The sequence below is a fragment of the Galleria mellonella genome, unplaced genomic scaffold, assembly GCF_026898425.1.
Source record: "Galleria mellonella isolate WM207_F2 unplaced genomic scaffold, CSIRO_AGI_GalMel_v1 utg270, whole genome shotgun sequence".
Classification (NCBI taxonomy): domain Eukaryota; kingdom Metazoa; phylum Arthropoda; class Insecta; order Lepidoptera; family Pyralidae; genus Galleria; species Galleria mellonella.
In genome coordinates this window covers 3,707,634-3,724,611 of record NW_026442062.1, presented here as the reverse complement: position 1 = coordinate 3,724,611, position 16,978 = coordinate 3,707,634, and the positions used below count along the sequence as shown (strand labels likewise).

The window sequence follows — 16,978 nt, the reverse complement described above, 5'->3', positions numbered from 1 at the left end:
TACAACAGACATACAAAGATGTTAGAAAATTTGTTGTTAAGGGTCACTATAGACAGACAGAGTGAAGCACAATCATCGATCGCTGGCTATCGATGTTGAATTATCGTCCTGCGACTATGACCTGATTCATGCATCTCTGAACACCACTGTATAGTTTCTTTTTATACCAATTTTAACCATATGGTTATATAGTTAGAGATAAATTTTAACATCAATTACTTAGCCATTAATAAAGAATAAGAAAAAATTATAACATTAGTGCATCAATTTATTACAAATATCTAGTATTTAGCTTGCTTTTTTTATACAAATACAAGAACATTAATTGTAAAAGGTATATAATTAAACTTTCAATAGTGACCACAATAATTAGGTACCCTAAGTATGCGCTGGTTATGATGGCAACTGTATGTCAATCCAAATAATGCAAAGTACTTAAGAATATAATTACAATGAAAACTATAATTTGAATGCGCTTTGTAATTAATTTTAATGAAAAAGCTTACTAAATGAACTTCTTGTAATTAAATAAATATAAAATCTCATGTCATTCTCAAACCAATTTTAGACATTTGTTAAAATCTTATTAGGCGAGAGTAGGTACAATAATCACAATGTTTAGAAATAAATACAGTATTTTCAAATAAATAAAAATAAGCAACTTGACAATGCACAAAGATGTTAAAAATAATAACAATAAAGGACTTATATGTATATATATACGCAAACTTAATTATAACGATATTTACATATTATTTGTAAGGCATTTATTATTTGCAACGACTCTCTGCTGCATCCATTTAGTACCATAATCTCCTTTATGAAAATCTGGGAACAAGGAAAAAACTATTGAAAACTTCTTAATATTCATAAAACGTTAATGTAATGAATCGATTTGAAATGTTATGTCTCTTTCATGTAAAAGAGCTGTGTGAATAAAAGTAGTCAATATATCATTTAACTTGGACAAAATCATACATATTATTTTACTACTGTAAAATAAACAGGATGAAATCGAAGCCACTAGCCATACGTCTATTGATGCTATAAAATATGTTACGCTAATCAAAAATAAAAAAAAAAAAAATTCCATGCTAGCTAAACATTTAGACGTGATGTTAGTACGAGAAGCTCAAAATATTTCACCGTTTATCAACCCATCTTCATGGGAGATTACGTCACCAATAGCGTAATAGTATAATAAAATAGTTAATGCGAGCAAATTGGCAGTCAGAATTTGGGTATCTTTTTTTTTAATATTAAAAAATAGTAGTCTACATATCAATCACGCTAACCTTTAATTCTATGACCTTAAAGCTTCTAATCTAGACTGCATTTCGTCTAGCTCGCTCTCGTCGGGTTCTGCGACTTCTTCCTCTTTGCTGGTGGACGGGGCGGCAACGGCTGTAGGGGGCGCGGGTGCTTCGCCTAGTTTTCCTTGCGTTAATTCCCATAACACCTATAATAAAATGTACATACATATATATATATATATATATATATACAACGAAAATTTTATGAACCCAATATCTGAATTAATATTACTCGTTTCCGACAATTTTTCGACTTGAAACAATTGTCGAAAACGAGAGCATAAATATAGACATCGTTAAAAGTGAACATAACGTTATAAAAATAAAAAAAAAATGTTTTTATGTACATAATGTTACAAATGATGTATTTATGTAACATTAACAATTGGTTAAAAGTTGTCTATTAGACAAAAAGCTTTTACTCATATCAAATATTAGTACACATATAGACAGAGAGATGAAAATTCTAAAAAATATTAGTAAAATTGAGACAAAATATATACCAATACTTTAATAATTCTAGTGTTATATCTATTAATATTATTACGGTATCTATCTTAATATATGGTCAATTTGTACAAAAATTAGTCTTTTTATCCTAAGGTTGTCTTGAAAATATTCTCTTCAGTAATAAGACCATCTTACTGTACTTATACAATTGTACCATTACATTTATTTATTGTCTTGCTTATTCCCTATAATGTATAATGCAAATAAAGTATACTCATTCATTTATAATAGCATACCTTATCAACCTCAGTCTGCGCTGCTTCTTCCATTTCTTCTTCATCTTCAACGCTGGACATAGTCTCATCTAGCATCTCTTCAATGATACCAGCCCTCATCATCTCTTTGCTCAGCTCTTGCATTGTGTGCGCCACTTCTGGTAATCGGACTAATGCTTGCATAGCTTGCATTACCTAAAAAATAAAATATATTCTCCCCAATTACCATCAAAATTTTTCCCACAAGCACTAGGTAGCTAAACTCTAGTCATAAAGAATGAAACTGTTAATATTTATCAATTTCAATAAAATTGTATGTGGTCTTCTTAAACCACATACAATTTTTCAACAAACACTAGAACAATTACAAAACACATAATAAAACTTGAATATTAAGTATCTATAGAATGAATCCAATTAAGAATTTATAATTCTTTTTACAATAGAAATAACTCATAAACTTTAGACGAAGAATTATTTTGCATGAGTACAGGATGTGAATTGTACAGTGTAGAAGGGAAAAGCTACCACTATCCACATCTATCATCCACTACATCTATACTTCTATGAAACTGCATAAAAAGTTAAAAGATTATGGTACATACTATTATTTATATTACTCACCTCTGTGGATTTTTGGAGTGATCCAGCCACTCGTAAAGTAGCTGTAAAGCAATTAATTTAAATAAGAAAATACTACTAGTATTGCTATTTTTTAATGATTACTTAAATAACAAATATGCTTCTTATAAATATTAAAAATTAATAGATTATATATGGTATATGGCAGTGAAATTACAGGATGTGAAGAATATCTACAAGCAATAGAATATTTTCCATCAGATGTGGTATCAGCTTATTTGCCATTTCAAATTGCATAAAAAAATTCTAATCCGGTACATATATACCATGTTGTAACTCAATTGTTGAATTAATTGATACTATTTTTAAGTAATTTATTTTGTTGTGATTGCCAAGAAATTGTTCTTATCAATGTATTTGATCTAGTAATATAAGTATAAAATACATATATTCTGAAAATGGCAGTTCAAATTCCCATCTGAGTTTATGCTGAGTATGTATGCACAAAAATATTTAAATCTCACCTAATTTGAATACAATATTAAATTATTTAATATTAAAACTCAAATCAATGTTTTCAAGTTCACACTATTTATTAAAAAATATGTATAATATATTTGAATACTATTCATCAGAACCTAAAATTTACAATGAACTTTCTACATAACTAGAACAAGTTTATTATAGCTATATATAGTTTCTTACAGTGACTTTTTAACTTAGAATGGCAAACAAGCTGATGGTCCATCTGATGGAAAGTAGTAACAATCGCCTATAGACATTAGCAGTACTATGGATATAATAGAGTATTCTGTTTCACCCATTATACCTCCCATGCATTGCCATTCCTGGGGACTCGGATATTACTCCTCTGTACCCTGTAAATTCACACCATATTCCTCTTCAAACCAAAACACAACCATGCAAACAACTGCTTTACAATAGAAACACGAATGGGACAGAGGTACCCAAGCAATTGACTTTTATATAAAATATCCCTCTAGTACACTGACTTAATGGTGTTACCAATCACTATGAAATTTGATATACACATACTATACAAAGTGGAGCAGGATATAAACTATTTATTCTGGTCACTAAACATATCCCAGTTAAACGGATATGTAAAATAGTAGGTAAAAACTAGTAGATGCATAAAGGTAAACAAAAGTAATCAATTATTATATATTTACTGTTGATATTACTTACCTAGCTGGTTCTTCATTTGCAACTGCACAGAATTTAAATGAGCTTTACTTGTGTATATTTTACTGATCGCCTTCCTTGATCTGATGATTTCCTTAGCTAATATTGTACACACTTGTTTATCATTCTTTGCAGCTGCTTCCTTTAATGACCGTTTTATTTTTTCCTCTTCTCTTTGTATACCTAGTAAGAGAGCAAACTGCAAACATCACATTTTGTCGCATATACACGATATTTATTTTATTAATACAAAAACTAGAACCTGGCGTAAAGATAAATGGATATAAAATGTAAATATACAAACTTACCCCTTATTTGTCTATCCAAATTATATCCTTCTTTACGAAGTTTGTGTGACCATTCATTTACCTAAAATTCATGATATTAATTAATAACATACAAAAATGTTAAGAAAAATAATTAAGAAAAGCATTATACCATTTCTTTTGGATTTCTTTCAGGAGATTTACCAAATAAACCCATTTTGAATATTATTTATATAAAAATTTAGCGAACAAATTTTATTTGTTTTGATTTATTGACCAATAATGGAACCATAGCTAGCCATAATTTTGACAGTTGACCTAGGCGATGATCTCATCTCATTTTTTATTACAGCTCATGAAACGAAACGTCATTAAATAACTGTTTACAAGAAGGGGATGACATAATAATAATTTTATTAATTATTTCAAATAATAATTACATTTTAACTATTTTCTTATTATACTTGTTAAATGAAGTAACGATACATAAAATTTTCTAATTTAGAAAACCTTATAATGGAATGAACTCCATATTTTCCACATGACATTTACGAAAAATATTGCCAGAATATAAAAATAATTTAAACATTATAAATAATATTTATTAAAATTAACAACAAACAAAACAATAAATTTATTCAGCATTAGTAAAAAAATATGTTAACTAAATTGATCAGCACTAAAAGTTATTTAAAAATACTTATAAATTAAACTGACTCTAAAATAAATTTAAATTATTTAGTTGTAAAAAATGTATAAATAATAATGGTAACATTGATTGTTTGGTTGTGTTTTGGTTTAAATACTGTGATGGAGTAAATTTAATGGTTTTTTTAAATATCTTAAATTAAGTAATATATAATTTTACAAAGGGAACTTTCAGCATCATATTTGTTCTTCAGTTATTTATAATTTCACAATCTTTTTTTGGTAAGTACTTCATAATTTTGATATTTATTCTATTGTAGGACAAATTTGCAATTCAGCGTTTAGTAGGACACATTTTAGCATTTTTGTTCGAATTAATAGTCTGCCCCTAAGGGTATTGACCGCAACATTTTGAATGTTAAGTTTTCGTTTACAAACTTCTACAAATAATGCAATTTGCCAGCTTACACTGCAGTTTAATCTACTTGGTTTCATAACTTGAGGGTTATTTCAAAACCTTGCATGCGATGTATGTATTGACTAAGAATAGTAAAATATCGCTAGAATTACTTTATGTTACGCATTAAGCACACGCACAGATTTTACTTATCGCTTCTGCATCATGACTGAAAGTACCAGTATGTAGGTAGTAGGATTTAGCTGAAAGTATTTATAAAATAATCATTTATAAATTATTTTAAATAATACAGTAAAATGCTAAAAGGAAAGCTCTAAGTGAAATTAATATTTCTGCTTGTCACATTTATTCCTTTTTGCTTCCATCTGTTCTGATGAATTATTATGACATAAGAAACAAATTCTGTAGTTATACTTTCTAACAATCTAGTATAATTCTAGTCATGATCAATCTCGAAGTGTAGAAACACAAGTTGATCAAGATCAAACCATGAAAGAACCATGACTGCAGTTAAGGTGTGAATCTAGGCTTACCCCCTTTTCAGAAAATTATCAAGCCTCTCATTAAACCCATTTTAGTTATTGAACTGTTTTAATAGATTTGTAGAAGGTTTTGGTTTATATCAAAAGGGGGCAGGTATTAAAATTCAGTTGCAAAAGCAATATGAGTCTATAACCTACAAAAATTCCAAATTTAACAACTGTCTGCTTGTTTGCCTCTCTAACAATAAAAAAAAAATCTTTAAAAATGTATATATAGATATGTTACCCCTGTTTCCCATTAGAATAGGCAAAAACAACCACCAAATGGTCCCATACAAAGGGTTTCCTTAACCATTTTACATTAATTAATTTGGTAAAATCAATAAACCAAATGGTCCCATACAAAGGATCTTCATTTATTATTTTATATTAATGAAATCATACAGATTGTGAGTAGATACTTTTGATCCTTTTTCAATATATTATCCATTTTATCTAATTTTTACTGAATTCTATGTTATGTTTAAGAAGTCCATATCAATGGTTAGTAAAATAAAAATCAAAATAATTCTAATCAATTAACATGTTTCAATATTTATGTCTGCCTAAGACATTTCCTACCAACATTTCCACTTTTATCTATTATATTATTCTTCCATCATTCATTCTTAACAAACGATGAAACCATAATCATATTAGTATATAATATAACTAAACCATAATAACAAAAATTGTAAATGAGTGTGTTTTCAATTGTTGTTATTACATCATCTTTCAATCCAAGCTTCTCTTTAGTAACACTGTTATAATATAATTAGTAGTCTATTGCAATAAAATATATTGTCAAATAGTAAACAAACAAATCTCATTAATCCAATGATAAAATATCTAATGATGTCCAATGATAATACTAATTAAAAATCCATTAATCAAGTTAATATTCTACTTATTTTAAATATAATATTATTCTTTACATATCATAATAGATCATCAGATGAAATAAAAATAGAATTTTACTAACTTTTACTCATGATTTAGTTTGCTTGACTGGGATAAAAAGTAGCCTAAAAAAAAGGTGTAGAGGTAAAAAAAAAACAAACTCACTTTCAAATTTATAACACTAAGGAAAGGATTAGTAACTATGTAATTTTAATTTACTATTTGGACAAATTTTAATTTACTATTTGATTACTAAAATTTTGATTGAATCAGTCATAAAATAAAAAAAAAAAAATATTGTGCTTTACTACTAATACAATATATACATTTAATCTAAGTTTATCAGAATTGTTTGAAAGAATCAAGAAATATGACAAACTCTCCACTGTATGAAGTCTTAAGTTAAAAATCTTTATTAATTAAGTATGTTTTGGTTTCTTATATTATTCTTTTATCTCACTATACCTATTCCATCCCAAAGTTTGTAATATCCTTCAAAAGGTATCAAAGTCAAAATCAGTTTGTGGTAACTTGTTGATTGATCTGTTTCTGTATAATAAGTAAATAAATACCATTAAATTTATTACACAGATCTATATAAACTAAGCAGGGCTTGCGCTATGGGTACTAAGTGTCTGGTATTTATTTGAATAAACTTTTGTAAAAACAAATTATATTTATACAAAAATATGCAATAAAAACATATTTATAAATATTAATGTTTGTATTATACGGGTATAGAATCAGTGACTATCAATGGTAAGATTGTGTATTAAACTGTTATACCACCAAGGTCTTTAATAAATATATTCTGCCCATTCTCACATTAATTTAGAAATTCAATTAATTATAATAAATCAATATACAACATATACACTGAAATATTTGTTGTTTTGATAATAATGCATTAAAGTTTAGCCTGCCAGCAGGTCATTGGGATAATGCATATATATCATTATCTAATCTGCTTATCATATATTGCAATGAAATAACATATTCCGGATATGATCTCTGATCAGGTCAATGGGGACAGTATTATAATATTTTATAACATAAGTCAAACACATCAATTCAAAATCCACTTAATACAATATAATAAATATTATTGATTAAGTGGATTTTAGCTTGATCGAGGATCGAACATCAGCACAATAAGGGTTGCCAATAAATCAGGCTATAGGTTATGATACCTACCTCATTTAAAATTATGATCGTTTCGAATTAATTTATCTATTTTGACTTTCCTATCCCTTTAGACTCGTTTACTTATATTAAAAATTCTTTTTACAAATTTACTTTCTCCGTCTTAGTCATTAGCATTACATTGCTTTTACTTACTCGTATTGTAATTTCTCGCTCCTTATTTTATTCTAGTTTGACATAATGTTTGGCGTTTCCTATTAATTCTACTGTGATCAAAAATTACCTATTTTTATACTCGTAATTTATTTTTGTGTTTCTGTGCTTTCCTTAATTTCCCTAAATTAATAGTCGTTATCACTAATGTCGTGATCTATCGCGGGACCCTTTCAATAGTAAAAAAATATTCTTTTGGAAAATGAGAGGAGAATAAAAATTAATGAAGAAATATTTTCCTTGGCTCCCACCTTCTCCTTATAAATGAGTTTTTGTCAGAGCTTTCTTCCCCTTTTTTTAGCTCATCCAGGGTACGTTTTCTAAAGCGACAAAGCCACAGTTAAATGGTGTAAGCAATTTTGACGTTTAAGGTATTGTTAATCTATTTATAACCATTTATCGTTAGATTACCTTGCTACATGGGATTCTATTGATAAAAGGAGAAAATGACTAACTGATAAATGCATGGCAGAAACGGCCATGTTTAGATGTGTAAAACTTTACACAGAGCTTTATAATACGTAGCTTCCCGGATTTTGAAATTCTTGAAATATGATAATAATGTTTCGCAAGAGCAAAGCTACTGGAAACAATTTTAAGTCTTAGTTTTAAATATTGTAGTTTGGAAAAATTATTGTCGATTATGCCTACATGATGCTGTTGATCAATCTTTTGACGCTCTAGAACAATCTTTTGACAATAGATAGCTGAGAGATTCGAGTTCGAAAGGATAAAATATACCTATTTTGTTATTATAATTTAACGGTATTTTAATCTGTTAATCAAACAAAATGCAAAATAATATAATGCGTTGTCGTCAAATAATCATGACACAATAATCATTGGATTAACAGTAGCTTACAATAATATTATTATTATAAAAGTATGTAAAGGTAGATGTTTACACGTTTGTTACTCAAACAACCCTAAGGATTTGACTAAAGTCAAAATCTAGGATTAAAATCCTAGATGAACATAAAGAAACTTTCATGCGCGTAAAACTGCGGAATACAAAGGTCATAAAAATAAATAAGTCATTCCTAGCTATAATATTAGAAAGAAAAAAATCTCGAGAGCGTCGTAAAAATGGTTTGTAGTCGAACTATTTGATTTTAAAAATATGCCTATTGGGAAGATTAGAGAAAAAGAATAGAATATGGTATTTTGTTGCTTTTCCTGTGCCAACTGTATCTTGTTCTAGCTAGATTTTTGGTTATCAACATATTGGAAGTAGTACTCATTAGATATTATTTATTATTTATTTATGGTCATTATTTTTCAGGATACTTCGTACTAGAATTTAGAGACAATTACATATTATGATAATTGCTGTAACTCCATTCAAAATTTTAAGAAGTTAACAGTTTATTAAACTTCGCAAGAAAATAACATAAGATCTCAACATAATATCTATATTAAAAGTAAACGTACAAAAGCATATAAATAAATAAGACCAGTAATAAAATTTTTATTCTAAATTATTTACGATCATCTTTCCAAATTATGTATCAGAGATTGTTATCGTCCGATCAGTTTGCCAAATAATTGTCTAGACGACAAAACAATTTTATATCAGTAGTTGGACTATGAAAAATTACAATATCAATGAGAAAGAGGTGTCCGAAGGTATTTTTATGTCCTTGAAATAGAGTGAATATTATTATTATTTGACTGATAAATATACAACGAAATGTTATAGGCGTAATACGATTGCGTTTACGATTAAATGCAAAACAATTTTGTTTTTGTATTTAATCGTTATATCTTTCGTGTGACAATAATAACTACATTTACTAGCTGTGCCTGCGACTTCATTCTCATTTACTACAATAACCTTTTTTCATAATTATTTTTCTTATTTTACACGCTTAAATTTTCAGATTGTCCTTTTTAGGGGACAAGGTGGTGATTTATATAAACTCTTATAACCTTTATGTTAACTCCTATTTAACTTATGAACGTTCATAATGATCTATGGCAACACCACAATTGTCTGTCAATTTTCAGAAACGGTTGACCTTTCTTCAATGTTCCTGATTGATTATTTAAAAAGTTCTCTACTAGCGATCTAAAAGGTAAAGAACTTTCACGAAGAAGTATGGCAACGTTGCAATTATCTGATAATTTTCAGAAATAGTTGACTTTTTTCAATATTCTTGAATAATTATCTAAAAAAAATCTCTGGTATTGAACTAAAACGTTAAGAGTTTTAATGAAAAAGTATGGTAACGTTGCAATTATCTGACAATTTTCAGGAACAAATGACCTTTTTTCAATGTTCTTGAATATAATTATTTGAAAAGTTCTCTGCTAATAAACTAAAACTAAAAGCTTTCATGCAGAAGAACGTTGCAATTATCGGTCAAATTTCATAAACACTTAAAGATTTTTCCATTGATTGATTATTTAAAAAGTGGTTTGTTTACGAATTGAAACGTTAATCATAGAATACATTGCATGTAAATCTGCCACTAAAAACTTTGTACCTACTTCGTTTTTTGTTTTGAAATTTTTCAAATAATTTTATGCGCTCAAAATAAAAATTTTCAGTGACAGCTTAATAAGTATATTATTGCAAAATGCAATTGTATGTAAAATATACCTGTAAATTGTATCTTGACCATTAAATACAAACTGGCAACATTCTTCATAATACACACGAATAGGTATATTTTCAACTTGTTATTCTTCATTTATAAAGCTACAAACACCTCTCACAAAATCAGCAATGAGTTTGAGATATATTTAGATAAATTGATAAAAGGAATTAATATAATGGGTATTGTTTTTGATAAATTTCTTTATCCACTTACCTAAGTACTTTTTTAGAACATCCGTGATGATATCAGGATATAAGGATATTAATTTGAATGGTTATAGTTTTTAAGACGCTATAAAGTAACAAATACATTTACTTTTATATTTATAATATTAATAAGGATTATTTAATGTACTTTATGTACTTTTGCATAAAATAGTTAAAGAAAAGTGTGACTGGAAAAGAATGCTATATAGTATTATGCTAATGAAGAATAAATAGTTACAAATACTATAGATTTATTTGTTAAAATTATAAGGTAATTAACGGAGAAACATCGGAGTAAACGTTTAGCATCTTTGCCTTTCAAAAGTTCTCTACTAAAATAATTATAAAAACTAATATGTCATTGGTTTTTGGTTTGGTTTGGTCATTTGGAGAGGATGGATGAAAGAAGAATTACGAAAGAGATTTATCGAGCAAGAATGAATGGAGATGTCGGTAGGGGCCGCCCTAGACGGACGTATGTCGACCAAATAGGCGACGTGCTGAAGAAGGGCCAAATTAAAAGTACCCATAACCGGCGAGCGTGTATGAAAAGATTGATGAATGTGGAAGAAGCGAAAGAGGTTTATTTGAATCGGAGCATTTGGCGTTCCATTGTTTCTGCCTACCCTAATGGGAGACAGGCGTGACAGATATGTATGTATGTATGTATGTAATATGTCATATTTGACTAAGAATAAGAAATCTTTGGTACTTAAGTAACAAAATGACAAGTACCGCTACCTGTCATTTCTTGCTAAGGAACGACGTGTCGAACGTACTCGTAATATAAAACATAACCACACCTCATAGAGTATTTCAACACAATCCAACAATCCAACGCAGCGGAGGATGAGCCCTCTGCCGTCACAAGGAAATTGGTTACCAGTATTTTTCATCATCTAAAAATTAGTAATTTTATATTGATACACAAAATTTTTGGTATCGGCTAGATTCAAGCGCCAGATCGTTGCGGTTTATAAACCTATACTTACTTGGATTATACTACTTTCAATAAAAAAATATGATAACAATAAACTATCAAAGATCTGTGAATTTTCTAAGAATAACTTTGTTACTTTTCTGCGTCACTTTGTACTCTTGTCTTATCATCATAAATATAAAATCTTGTGTTAGATAGTTATAAAATCAATGTATCACTTAAATATAAGTCACAAGTAGTTATAGTTGGAGATAATAAATATATTATCTCTCATATCTAAACGGATTTGACATCTGAATATATAACTGGTTAGCAACGTTTACCTACGCCATAGATAAGGCAACATTTTTGCTAAACGTATCTGTAAAGCTATTGTTGCCTCTAACCATAATATCATAATATTTTTTATCTATTAGTTCCTTTTAAACAACTCCAACTTCCATATTTTTTTGCGTATATGTTTCGGGATATCGATAATTTTGAACAGACTTTGAATTATTTTGAAAATTTTATTTCCGTGTTGATCCCACATTCGTTGTCGCGATTTTTTTCTGAAATGTGGAAAAAATAACTTTATAACTGAAATAACATTATTATATATGCGGATTAAAACAATACACTACAGGTCATGTTTTATTGCATTAAATAATTACTACATTATATTTTACATATCACATGATTGTTATATTCCCTTTGTGACGTTGTTATTTGACTTTTGACCTTTTTTTGTAATAATATCTGTAAACACAAGCATGTACGAGTAATAAGCATGATTGTAAAGATAAGATAAAGACTTGTTGGCATTGCTCTATTTTTTTTACTGAAAATTGAAATGACAAATTACAGATATGAGCATCCTTTGTTTCTGGATTCTTTTATTGAATGACTATATTTTTAAATGACAATATACTAATCTTTACCCGCGACGGTGTCAACGTCCGCGTCGATGGGATATATTGATTAACGGAGTTAAAAGTCTATATTCTTCTACATCCAAAATACTACGTCCATATAAAATTTCAGGACAATTAGTTAATTCTTTGAACCCAACAATTACTCTTTTAAATCTCTGTTAACATTATGTCTATTTATTTAAAAGTTTATGTCTAAAATTACACAGTCATTAAATGCCTGCATTATCGACTAACACGGTGTTAGTCGATAATGCACATTTGTCAATCAACTAATCGTTTAGTGTGTAATATGTTTTGTTCAATAAGTGATTTTTAATAATAGTTTTTAATTTGTTAAAACGGTAGATTTAAAATATATATTATTATAATATTTAATGCTTATTCCCATAAAATACCCGTTTACTTTTCTAAACAATGTTTCAGAACAGCTCAGTTTGGTCCTAGATTTATAAATACATACCAGTGTCCCGGTCGCATAATTTTAACATTATAGTTAAAGTTTTTGTTCTGAATTCAGTACTGGCTTAACGTTCAATTACTATAAACAGTTTTTCACATGCATCATCCGGATCATCATCTTGTGATATTTTGGAAATTAATATTTTATATTTAAATCCACTTTTAAACCTTGGTAAATTATCTTTAATGATTTACGAACATGTTATTTTTTTAGACTCACTGGAAGCATTGTTTTCAATTACGATGTTGTATCCAAAATGATCCGAGCCTAGTCAACAGTCAAAATTCGTTTTTACCTTAATTTCACTATAATAAAAATATTACCAAACAAGTGACCAGCAACTCCAGTAGATTCCAAAAATAGATTATATCGGTCAAATTAGCTAAATAAATTCATTAATTTCCAAGTAGTTGAACAACTTGATAAAGAAATTACATTAAAGTCGTCACATACAAATAAGTTCTTATTTTTGCGTGTGACTCGTCTCATTGCTTCCTTCATAGCCAATTAAAAAGAAGAAACAAGCAATTGGTGGACGATATACTCAAATAGTTATGGAATTTAGTTCTACACAAGATATTCTATTAATAATGTTCATTAGAGATATCCTCAATTTCCATTCGTTTTTTAAATTAAATATTATTTTAAAAAATAATTATTGATCCTCCATAAATATAATTTCTTTTTTATGAAGAAACTAGCAATTTTATAATATTTAAAAAGACATCCACTTTTTTTTAAGCTTATATTCAGTTTAGATATAGTACTTGTACATTTTGGGTCTCTAAAAAAAGAATTCTAATTCTTTATTGAAAAAACCACAAATATTTTGATGAACAAGAACGACATCTTGTGACTTAATCATTGTCTTACATGTCAGTTTAAATCAACACATATCATATTGTTCTTAATATTATTACTAACATTATTACTGTTATAACATACACACCCACAAAGAAAAAAAATAAGTAATAGTAAATTTAAAATTTTGCGTTGTTTACGCATATTAATCGTAAATTTAAATAAAGTTGTGTTAATGTATAATCTTGAGATAGTGGATAAGATATATAGTAGTTCATCTGAGGCAATATCTGACTGTTGATTCCTGCATACAATGTTTCTAATGAAACTTGGCCTAATTAAAACAAATATTTATTGTTATTAATTTGGTAAATATTCAATCTTCAACTACCATTATCGAATAACACTATCTGAAGCTTCATAAGAAACCTATATAATCATCTGATCGACCTTGACCGCATTTGCAAAACATTATATTCTCCAACGTGTTATAAAGTACATAATTACTACCTAAAAACCTTCACATAAGTATAATTTCGAACTTGATAATGAAAAATTAATTAGTTTAAAATGTTTTTTTTTTTTTAATAAAATTGATACAAATACCTAAATGATTCATTAATCCGCAAAAAAGTTTTTAAAAATTTGAAATATGCACTTTGGTTCCATATAAGACCTAGTCATCCATTAAGACTAAGGCAGTAAATATTCTGGATTTACCTTTATTACACTTTAATCCGTTAACTTCAAAGCATCATCTCGTTTCGCAAGATAAGAAATGTTCTCTACATTGGTCCGGAGCATATCTAACACACTAATATTATGCTACTCTTAGAACAAGGTATTACGTATACTATTAGTATAATTAATGTCTAAAACTAGTATTTGTAGTAAACTTATGCTTACTCGCGATTTCGTCTCATCATCAAAATATGTAAATAAATAAAAATCCTTCTCCACCACAATATAGTATATGTGTAACTCGTATATGCTAAATTTTGTGTCGATTGGTTAATCTATTAAAACGCTAACAGAAAATAAACTAACTCTCTTTCACATTATTCATATTGGCAAGGTAAGACTGTTACATTGTTATAATACGAATATGTACCATACCATCAGTAAGTCAGTTATATTTTGTAGTCAGTATTATATTTTGAATAAATCAAGACCGATCTGATATTTAGAATTTTCATAATTGATTTTGTAATCGATAGGACTTACTTCCATGTTGAATTTTATATAATTATACTATATATAATATTATACTCGTATGAATGTTCCCCGCTGGTGTCAACAAAATATTTTTTTATACTACTGCGGTTGCAAACAAGTATACGGCCCATCTAATAGTTAATGGTTTCCGTAGTGTATGAACGTCTGCAATATCAGAGATATTACCTGCAAATTGCCGACCCTGAAGAAACCTCTTTACCCTCCCTTTGAACCCCATGCTGTAGTTTTGAGGAAAAACCTCGACAAGGAGTTCATTCCATAATCTGAGTATTAGTGGGAGAAACATCTCTGAAACCGCGTTGTACGCGACCATTTAGGTTCTAGCGTATTTTCACAACAAATTAACTGATTTCAATTTTGATAAAACTAAGATCATACTAAAGGGTAACTTAAAGGCTGCCATAAAAATGTTTTGATTTCATCCTAAAATCTCACATAAATTATAAATGTATAAAATCTTTCATTTTTAACTAACATTTTTACATGCTCGCAGATTGAAATAGTCGGTTAATTGTCAGGTTATCTAAGGTTTTCTAAGACAACAGAAACTGCAAAAAAAATTATAATATCTTAATTAGGACGCTACACTGCCCTAATGAGATAAGTATAATAAAAGCCACTCAGTGTTCCCATAACCTATAAATATGCTTTAGATTGTGTTAAATGACACACAAACCTTTGAAGTAATAGATATATAGTTTTAAGTTAATTTTATTTTGAAATCTCTTAACTGTTTAGCTATTAATATACGAAAAAAAGTTTGTTGTATATCTATTTTCATGACCCTCGTATTTGTGTTAATGAGCATAAACGATGCCAGTGTCGAAGGTTATATTTATACTATAATGGAATATATATAGAGTAATATTATAATTACAGTTAAATATCAATAAATGTTTATTAGCAAATGTTTATCACAATTATTTATGTTAATGTCATGAGTATAATGACTAAAGTTTAACAGAATACCCAAAGTCTAAAGACGAAAGTCTAACTTGTGACTTGACTTGAGTGATGTGACGATTTACAGAACTAAACAATCATGTTTATTTAAATAGTAACAGTAGGTTTAGAATAATATGAGTAGATTGTAAAAATTATCTTCCTACATTTGTGACTACTACATTTTACATAAGAACACACTCGGCCGGATGTGGGTTCGAATCTCATTAGATAGAGCTATAAAATATCTGATCTCTGTTTGCATTTTCAATTTTGGCCTACTTTCAATATATTGAAATAGCACTAGCAATCGTCACATTTTTATTATTTTATCTGTATTTATTTTACACTACATAGATAAAAAATAATTAAAACTCAGGTAATTTCGCTTTTAGATTATTACGCGTTAGATTATGCCGGAATGTATCAATAAACTGGGATATTTATTCCAGCGTTTAATAGCCTTTGTTCATTTCCATTTCAAATAATAGGTGTATACCGAGTTTCATAACCATTGGTTGAGCTATTGAAGTTTCAAGATGTGACAAACGCATTTTTAGACCTTAGTATCTACCTTAAAGTGGTAAGTCAAATAAATGCTTCCAGTAATGAATCCTACGCCATTCCATACCAATCCTTGACACTATGTATAATCAATAATTTCATATTGCTCATCTATTCTATTGACTTTTAACTCGACTCTCGTCATCTTGACTAAGACTAGATTATATTGATCATCTATCGTAACAGTATATGCGTAGCTATCCTGCATTCCCATCATTAACAATCCAACGGATGTGGCTAAATAATATCCTAGGATAGGGTTGTTATTATATAACAGGGCTGATTTGAAAATCTTAATGCAAATAAAATTGTTTATAAAATCGTAGAGTAGTTTTTGACAATACTTTTTATTAATACACGAAATATAATATGTTGTTTTT

General features: G+C 28.3%; 2 protein-coding genes across 3 annotated transcripts in view; one reads left to right on the top strand and one right to left on the bottom strand.

Moving 5' to 3' along the window:
- Positions 1-247: 247 nt before the first annotated feature.
- Positions 248-4,422, bottom strand: LOC113514327 (charged multivesicular body protein 3). The gene is made up of 7 exons (XM_026898386.3): positions 4,265-4,422; positions 4,135-4,195; positions 3,830-4,009; positions 2,663-2,703; positions 2,060-2,233; positions 1,296-1,459; positions 248-828 (listed from the first exon to the last, which is right to left on the bottom strand). Exons 1-6 carry the CDS (start codon positions 4,307-4,309, stop codon positions 1,304-1,306), a joined length of 657 nt encoding a protein of 218 aa, XP_026754187.1. The 5' UTR covers positions 4,310-4,422; the 3' UTR covers positions 248-828; positions 1,296-1,303.
- A 451-nt stretch (positions 4,423-4,873) lies between these two features.
- LOC113514566 (glycerol-3-phosphate acyltransferase 1, mitochondrial) overlaps positions 4,874-16,978 on the top strand; it is a 60,578-nt gene continuing 48,473 nt past the window's right edge. The window contains exon 1 of one of the 2 annotated variants that reach the window (XM_052895272.1): positions 4,874-5,022. The gene's annotated coding sequence lies outside the window, so the exon portion shown is untranslated. The remainder of the gene's footprint in view (positions 5,023-16,978) is intronic. The other variant, XM_052895271.1, reaches the window with a different exon arrangement.